Below are 9,676 nucleotides of genomic sequence, written 5' to 3' on the forward strand. Positions count from 1 at the left end.
TTCAGTCAAAGACAAAACACAAGCCAGTATTTATTCAATTCTATCAAAAAAACTGTTTGAAAATGTGGGTCGGCTTGTACAAGATGGCAAGTGTAACAACTAATGGAGCTCGTGCTTTGACTAAGAAAAACAGGCTTTTTAATAAAATAAAGCATTGAATATCAAATATATTGTTGGAGTTGATTTCTCAATGATCTTATTATTGGCATAGGGCCAGCCTTAGGCATAGACAAAGTGCTTAGGGTCACCATTTGGTGAGGGCCTTGCACTGACTTCCTTCTTATTATTTTAGAGAAGAAATAGCGAAACTTGTCCTCAATGTTATTGTTGAAGTACAATAGGATTTTAATAAAATTAAAATTTTTAATTTTGTCGCTTTTTTAGCGGCCCCCGAAAGGTGAAAAGACGTTATTAGTTTTGTGTGAAATGTCTGTCCGTCTGTCCGTCTGTCCGTCCGTCCCGTTTAGATCTCGTAAACTAGAAAAGATATGGAAAATCGGACATCACAAGATTTTAGACCATTCAAAGTTCTGATGCAACGACTACTTTTTTTTTCTGATAGCGAAAAATCTAATTTTTAAAATCAGTTATGCAAGTATTTTTTTAAAGAGAAAAAGCTAATTAGTATGCATTATAAGTTAGACCTAATTTAAAACGAATAGTAATCTTATAAACTTCCATTATCCTGACCTTTTTTTATTTGTTGCGGAATTATTTTTTTTTAGGATTTGAATAAGAGATTGAGCCTTTTCAAAAAATTAGATAAATATAAGACATCTGTTAGGCCAGGTGGCTGAGCGGTAAAGCGCTTGACTTCCGAACCTAAGGTCCCGGGTTCGAATCCTGGTGAAGACTGGGATTTTTAACTTTTGGAATCTTTGGGCGCCTCTGAGTCCACTCAGCTCTAATGGGTACCTGACATTAGTTGGGGAAAAGTAAAGGCGGTTGGTAGTTGTGCTGGCTACATGACACCCTCGTTAACCGTAGGCTACAAAAACAGATGAAATTTACATCATCTGCCCTAAAGACCACAAGGTCTGAAAGGGGAACTAGTTAGGCCAGGTTCACATCTAACTTTACATTCACTTTCACCTATCCTTTGATGAGGTGGACCGTTGGGGCACTACACAAGATCTGTTAACCTTCTTTCTCCATTCTTATCTCTCATTTGTCTTTGATATAATTTCATTCGAATGTTCTTTCTGAAAATATTGAAGCCTGCCTGGGTGGACCACTTCGTGGGCCGATTTTGAGTTTGTGTTTCTACACAAACTGTCTTTTGTAACCTTGTTTTTATTTTGTTTGAGGCCACTAAATTCACTTTGCCAAGGGCCTCCAATTATCTGCCGGCCATGACTGGCAGTTACGAGAAGTACTTGAAGATTTGGAAACAAAACATTCCGATGTTCGGTAACACAATAGTATCCGCTGGCCTAGAAGAATATGGAATCTCTAGGAAGAAATAGTTAGGCTCATTGAAGGACATTAACTGTGACTTTGTTACTAATATTCTAATGAAGAGTTGAAGACAGACTTCATTTTTATCATTGGACACATTGCAATGTTTTGTTTGCAAATGAAATGTATCTGCATCTTAAATCTTTTCAAACAAAGTTATTCAACTTCTTGAAGCAGCGAGTGAAATAGGGTCTTATCATTTTCCTTAGCTGAAAGGTAAAACTATTTCTAGTGAAATGGATGAAATTACAAGACTTATTTAGATTCCTTGATTGTGGAATTTGAAAGCAAATCTTAAGACGTCAAGATCTTGGAACTAGTTTTCAATACCATCAGCTCACAATTTAATGCAGAAGCTGATTCAGCTCCAGAAGTAATACCTCCAAGCAAATTATGACCTGAAAGAGTAATTCCAGTGAGTTCTTCCACAGAAGTTTCATGACTGCCAGAAGCTGTATTCCCATACTTAAGAAAACTTTGCTGCAAAGCTGTCACATTATTCGAAACCTAATTCATCTGTGAACACGCTTTATTTCGTTTGTTTGAAAATTAGAACAGGTCGATGCTCACTGACTGTAATTTGACAGCAGTCGCAAGAACAAAACAACTAGTAAGCTAGCTCTACAGTTACAGAACATTATGCACGTATGTAAACAGTTAAATACTTCACATTAAGTACAACTATACATTTGTGGTGAAATGTTGTGATGTAAAAAGATTAGAACAGAATTAAAAAAAAAATTATTCGTAAAATTAGTTCAAGAAATTGCTAACTGTTGTTGTAATTCCTCAATTGGGAGTAAAAAAAAAATAAATTTATGCGGCCCGCCAATCCCCAAATTTTTTTAATGCGGCCCTCGCTAGAAAAAGGTTGCCCACCCCTGGTCTAGATCTATTACAAACGCTATTTCCGGTATTGAAAGCAAACAAAATGCATATTCTGAAGTATCTACAGTGCATTTTCCTGCTATTAAAAGTTGTATTTCAAAAACCTTATGTGCTATGCTTACTGCCTTAGATCCTCCCGCGTCGTTCGGCGCTTTGAGCGGTAAGCTGCTTCCACAAAAATCTGTTACTGGCAATGTCTGAAGCCTCTTCCCTGCTCTGAAAACCTACATGAAAGTGTGAAAACGTTGTACTAGGATGTCCCTGTTAGCGCTTTTCTCGTAATGGCCTCCATGTCATCGAAACTCTTATTATGCGTAATTCATTTTGTCGGAGATCATGTCCCGCAAACCTCATGCGACGCTCTGTCACAACCTTACTAAGGGGTCGACACCCAGTTCGGCGTAGGATTTCCTAGATTTAGACCCGATCTCTATAACTGACTTCTAAAATCCGACTAAGCTATCTTTCAAGAGCCACATTTAGTTCTTTTCAATTTCGGAAGATGACTATTCAGTTCATTTTATTAATTGAGCCCAGCCCTTGGTAGAAATTAGTAATTTCTCTTGGCTATGCTCTTGGAATTAGATGACTGTAGTTTGATTTAGATTTTATATCGAAAAGGGAAGTTTCATTGTCAAAATCATTTGTTGGGGAGTCTTAAACTAAAAAATCTCTGGAGTTTTTTTTTAACAAATTCATAACCCCCATAGCTACTTTCATAGAATTTGGTGATTGTAGTTTGCTTTAGAATAAAATTGAAGAGAGAGGTTTTCAACCTTAAAACTCTCTGTATGGGGGTATTTAAACTAAAACCATCTGGAGATTTTAAACTTAAAAAAAGCCCTCTGGAGGAGGGGGTCTAAACTCAAAATCACCCTTGGCTTGGTTACGCTCATATAATTTATTTTTTTTTAGCTTCAACCCCGCTAAAGGGGGATTTAAACTAAAGAATCCCATTTGGCTACGCTCATAGCATTTTAAGGGTGTAAATTTTTTATATTGAAGAAGTATTTTTAGCTTCAAACCTCGCTCAAACTCAAAACCACTTTTGGTTACGCTCATAACATTTTGAGTGCGTAATTTGCTTTTTTTTTAATACTGAAACGTTTTGTTTTTTAGCTTCAAACTCCGCTGAAGATGGTTTAAATTAAAGAATCCATTTGGCTACGCTCATAGAATTTTGAGTGTGTAATTTGCTTTTTTTTGTTTTTTTGAAGAGGTAGTTTTTAGCTGCTAACCCCGTTGAATGGGGGGGGGGCTTAAACACAAAACTCCTCTTGGCTAGAATCTGGTGACTGATGTATTGATAGTCTTATATTGAAGAGGGGTTTTTATCGTAGATTTCAGTGGAGGGTTTAAAATCAAAATCTTCCTTAGCTATGCTCTTGGAATTTGGGAATTGTCGTTTGAATTTTTTTTTTGTTTTGTTTTATAGAAGAGGAGGTTTTGACTACAAAACTCAAAACCCCCTTGGCTGTGCTGTGGCAAATGATGGTTTAGTATTAAAATATCAACTAAAATAAACAAAATCAAAGCGAAAAATTAGTCACTAAATTCTATTTCGGGGGGGGGGGGGGGGGTTGAACCCCAAAACCCCACCCTGGCTACGTCCATGATATATATATTTATATGTATGTGTGTGTGTGTGTTTATTTTGACTTTCTCTACTTTTTTAGTTCGGTGTAATATAAGCGTTGCTTTTAAAACATTTTTTTTTCTATTTTGTAACTGAAAACGTTTATCTCCTCTTGTCACATTCAACATCAAAGATGCGTGTCTGCACGGCACAATTTCTTCAAGCTAAAAGATTGCAGGCCTAAGCATTTTTTCTCAAAATGTTTACAAGCAGCCTTCCACCCCCCCCCACCCCCCCAAAAAAAAAAACGTTCGCATTTTTCCTTTGATCCAGTTAGTTTACTAATGAGTTGAGTCTTGGGTGCGCTTTAAGCTTCAGAGCCAAGCATTTTGCTCCATTGTAAGCTTCCGAAATTCCATTGATCAATACCAAAATCTTTCTTTTAGTAAAAAAAAAGTTAAATTAAGAAAGCAGGGGACTGATACTAAGTTGTGAGATACATTGAAGCCAGTTGAGTATATTTGTTTGTAATAGGTTTTTCATGATCATACTTCTGGTGTAAAAGAGGTTTAGGAGAGTGTCTGGTGGTTCAATTTAAAACGCCTACTGAATGACGGCAGACACTTCTCAAGAAAACAGTATGAATGGTACAACTTAGGAGAAGAAACAACTTCACTTCATTTCATTACTTTTTTTTAAACATAATAATATTGTTTGAACGTGCTTAATAATCAACTATGGATTTCTAATTATAATGCAAATACAACATAGTAACCAATTTCACGCCCTATTAGTCAGCACCCTAATGTGGACAAGCTCTACGGTTTGAGAAATGATTGCGACAAATAACAAACAAGAAATCAAAAAACACAAATAGGGGCTGGATTAGTCAAAAAATGTGAAGAACAGCAGACAACAATGCGAAGAACAGCAGACAACAATGCGAAGAATAGCAGACAAAAATCCGAAGAACAACAGACAACATTGCAAGACTGGCTATAGAGTAGAACCCTCAAGGGAAGAAAACTCCTGGGAGACAAAGCAAACTTTGAGCAGGCGGCAGAATGAACATGGACTCAGCTGAGGGGAATAGCCTCGAAAAGAATTGCGAAGTACTGTTTCTGGCCTTTAGGCTCCACTGGAAATCAAAAGGATCAAGTCAAGTAACTCAAACAACGCAAAAAAAAAGATAGCTTAAACTATTATACACAGAAAGAAAATATAGATCTAGATATAGCAATAAAATTTTATTTTATCTTTTTATAACAGTTTTACTGTAAGGTAGAATCAGATTTTTTTATTGTAGAATGTTTTCACTAAAACATGATTATATTTGACGCTCACTGACACATTTTGATAAGCACCGCGCGTTGTATACAGCACAGCAATTACATCAGAAATAACGCAAATATATGTTTGTTTTGAGAATTAAAAATAACAGAAAGTTAATTTATTCGATATATCTAAGAAAAAAAATAGGTCTGTGTGAACCCGGGTACACTATTCTGCCTCAACGTGGCACTCGGGGGAAAACGATCATTTGAGGAAGTAATTAGGCGAAATGAATAGCAAAACAAAACTCCTGTGGGAGTGTCCAATGGAATGCGAGAGCTTTTCCATTTCACGATGCTGAGTTGAAAGAGAGCTTCCACGTCCCTATCGATAATCCATGCGCTTTTCCTCACGGGACCGTTACGCTGATGGCGAGTCCTGCATGGTTAGCTTGATACAACATAGGAAAATAGGGGAGGTTCCCAGTGTACTCGGCCTTCGACCATGCATTCTAGTCCATGCGTCCGAAGTGCCAGTTATATCGGAAATAGCAATGCTTTACATAGGCTTGGATCTCTTCTAGACAAAACGGTTGTTCAAGCAGGCTTACACGCCTAGTTCTCAAAGAGCCTTCGGCTCAGCTCTTTTGACAATCAAACAGTCTGTGTGAAAATATTTATTAATTTCAAATATATTTTTCTGAACTCCATTTTATTAAAACGTAAACATTTAAAGAAAATCGTGTTGTCTTCAAGACCTTATGTCGCACTTAAACTATGCGGGTTGCGTCATTATGTACCCCTTTTATGGATAATTCACCAATTTTCAAACTAATAAATAGCTGTCCACTCCAGCCTTCACTGGCCTGTCGTAACAATCGTCTTAGATTTAGAACGCAATAGTCCACGTGTAGAACGGGACAAAGTTTTGTGACAGCTACAGCAAGTTTAATAGTTTCCATAATTTCATGCCTAGATAGGAGGATCCTAGCAATGTTATTGAGATGCTACAGAAGGATCCTTGGTATCACGTTCAAAGACCGCATTACAAACCAAGAAATCAGAGACAAAGTTACTGCAGCGATCGGAGCCCATGACGACCTTCTAACTATTGTAAAAAGACGAAACCTATGGCCACATTACAAGATCTACGGGGCTCGCAAAGACCTTCCTTCAGGGAACAGTGCCAGGATAAGAAGAAGAGGCAGACAGAAAAAGCGATAGGAGGACAACATTAAAGAATGCCATTGAGAGAGGTTCTAAACAAGGCAAAAAAAGGGAGGAATGGAGAAAGACGGTCGGCAAGTCTTGCCTGGTGCCCCTATGCTCCAAGAGACTAAGGGATAGGTAAAGGTAAAAAAAAAAGGTAAAAATAATTATTGTGTATAATTTTACTATTTTAATGATTTGCAATGTTAAAAAAAATTAATAGTAGGGTATTTTATTTATATTTTTAAAAAATAATTGATATTGAATCTTGCGTAGCGGATGAATAAACTTGAGTTTCGATGATAAGATGATGTGGAGGGAAATGGTAAATTCTAAGGGATCAAACCAATGTAGCTATGGACCATTTTCTTACAACGTAAGAATTTACACAGGCAAGAGAAATATGTTTGTTAGTGTTTACTAGACTGCTATTGTCTATACATTTACACAGGCAAGAGAAATATGTTTGTTAGTGTATACTAGACTACTATTGTCTATACATTTAGACAGGCAAGAGAAATATGTTTGTTAGTGTATACTAGACTGCTATTGTCTATACATTTAGACAGGCAAGAGAAATATGTTTGTTAGTGTATACTAGACTGCTATTGTCTATACATTTACACAGGCAAGAGAAATATGTTTGTTAGTGTATACTAGACTACTATTGTCTATACATTTAGACAGGCAAGAGAAATATGTTTGTTAGTGTATACTAGACTGCTATTGTCTATACATTTACACAGGCAAGAGAAATATGTTTGTTAGTGTATACTAGACTGCTATTGTCTATACATTTACGCAGGCAAGAGAAATATGTTTGTTAGTGTATACTAGACTACTATTGTCTATACATTTAGACAGGCAAGAGAAATATGTTTGTTAGTGTATACTAGACTACTATTGTCTATACATTTACACAGGCAAGAGAAATATGTTTGTTAGTGTATACTAGACTGCTATTGTCTATACATTTACGCAGGCAAGAGAAATATGTTTGTTAGTGTATACTAGACTACTATTGTCTATACATTTACACAGGCAAGAGAAATATGTTTGTTAGTGTATACTAGACTACTATTATCTATATATGTACTGCTTCAACAACTAAAACCTTTCTCTCCTCTCTAACTCACGCCCTCTAACCGCTCTCTCTCTCTCTCTCTTTCTGTCTCTCTCTCCATCTCTGTCACTCTTGTCTCTTTTTTTCGTCTCTCTCTCCTCTCTACCTCTCTCTGTGTCTCTCCTTCCCTATCTGTGTATTTTGTCACTCTTTCTTTCTTTTTTATTTTGGTTTCTCTCAGACTCTTTCTTTTTTTTTTCACTATCTCTATCTCTGTCCATCTTTTTTTCTCTCTCTCTCTCTCACTCTCTCACTCACTCTTTCTCTCTCTCTCACTCTCTCTCTCTCTCACTCTCTCTCTCTCTCTCTTTCAGCATCTTCTCTCTTTGTTTCTCTTTCTTTCTGTCCTCTTCACTTTCATTTTCTTTCTTTCTATTTGTTTTTCTTTCTCTCCCTATTACAAATGTCGGTCTACATCATTGATAATTTCAGTTCATAAGACCTCGAACTAAAAAGAAATACGATAGAGCAGCAGTTGTTGTGTAAATAGAACGCCCTGGTTGGGTAAGACAATCTCAACTGGTTGCTGTAGTCTTTTTGAAAACCAGGTAATTATTCATCATCGAGCCCTAGCTCGAAATAAATCATTAGGACTAAAGAAAAATGTGTTGTGTTTTTTAGGATGACTATTCATAGCAGATAGAAATATTTTCAATATAGGCTACAACAACAAGGTAGGTCATCTTCGTAGTGTAAAACTGTAAAATTGATATAAATAGATATTCAGATATGGTGTAGTAGATAAAAGATATTTTCAAAAGCGTTAAACAAAAGAGAAATGAATTTTGAAAGCAAATTACAGGCTTTTTGTTTCATGTCAATGATTCATTTTTATTTAACTATTGTTTCGTGGTTTTATTGTTGTTTTTATAATTTTTGTCACTTTCAGAGATGTATTGTACTTGTCTGTTAGTACTAAACGCAGTAGCAATATGGTTGACATTCTCTTTAGGGCAAGCAGGTATGTTTCCCTTTAGTTGTTTTTTTTTTTTTGTCCTGAATTTTTTAGAAGTGTTGTTAATAATATGTAGCCTCCAGAAGTTTTTTTTTTTTTTTAATTACCAATAGGACCTATTTATGGAACGTGCTTATCATGTGATATGAATTATCTCTATACTTTTTTATGGAACATGCCGTATCGCGTGATATGAATATTCTCTAGGGTATCTCTTTAGTTCTTGTTGATAACTATTTTAAAAAGGTATCAATGGATCTAAAAAACGGTGATCATCATGGGGGCAAATCAATTTAACATTTTAAAATCTTGTCTGTGGATTTTATTGTAAATTGTAGATTTGTCTTTCTTTGATTTCTGAACGTACCCAAAAGTTTGCTGTAATCTGGTCATTACATGCTTACTTTAATGAAAGGGGATGAATTACATTAGGCTGTTTCGCATGACGTTTCCATATAGATCTATATATAGATATATACATTTAGATTGCTAATGCCAGAAATATTTCTTTTAGTGAACCACTCAACTTTAGGCACTCGACTTAAACAGCAATTATTATTTTGCTTTGTTCATACTGTTTACCTCTTAGTTTTTACCTATAGAGATTTTTTAAACATTTTTTTAGTTATCCGTTTTTTTTAATTTAGCAATCAAAATTTTCTCTTTTTGTTTTTTTTTTGTTTTTTTATTAATGTTTACCATTTATTATATAGCTTACAAACCTTTACCAACGGGCTCCATCAAGACTACTGTTTTACATATCTATTATTTTGTCAGCCGATTATCACAATACATTTCATCAACATTATTCTCCCAAGTAGAATTTATTTTCTAACAGTTTTTTTTATTCTCTTCGTAACAATATTTACCATTCAATCTTTAGTCTTCGGTCTATCTATCCATGGTAAGTATTTGTATCGCCGTGTTGTGCATCTGGTCTATTCCATTCGCCCATGTCTAGCTTTGAACAGAGTTTATATAAGATCTTTCTCTTAAATAAATATAAATTAGCGCTAAATTCTTTCATTACAAAGCTTATATCAAGTTATATAAGTTTAGTCTGTATGGTACAAATCTTGTACACGATACTTCTGTCATTTCCTATTCTTGGATTAAGTAGAAACTGTGCACATTGATCCCTTATCGGAAACAATACATGAATAAATGATTTCTTAGTAATAGTGCGTGCACCTTTT

General features: G+C 35.5%; 1 protein-coding gene across 2 annotated transcripts in view; it reads left to right on the plus strand.

Moving 5' to 3' along the window:
* Positions 1 to 7,821: 7,821 nt before the first annotated feature.
* The window catches only part of LOC129921657 (papilin-like), an 8,846-nt gene continuing 6,991 nt past the window's right edge, over positions 7,822 to 9,676 (plus strand). The window contains exons 1-2 of one of the 2 annotated variants that reach the window (XM_056003853.1): positions 7,822 to 8,199; positions 8,415 to 8,486. In XM_056003853.1, the coding sequence (XP_055859828.1) occupies positions 8,417 to 8,486 (70 nt within the window). In that variant the 5' untranslated portion in view covers positions 7,822 to 8,199; positions 8,415 to 8,416. The remainder of the gene's footprint in view (positions 8,200 to 8,414; positions 8,487 to 9,676) is intronic. The other variant, XM_056003852.1, reaches the window with a different exon arrangement.

Source organism: Biomphalaria glabrata, chromosome 11, assembly GCF_947242115.1.
Source record: "Biomphalaria glabrata chromosome 11, xgBioGlab47.1, whole genome shotgun sequence".
Taxonomy (NCBI): Eukaryota; Metazoa; Mollusca; class Gastropoda; family Planorbidae; genus Biomphalaria; species Biomphalaria glabrata.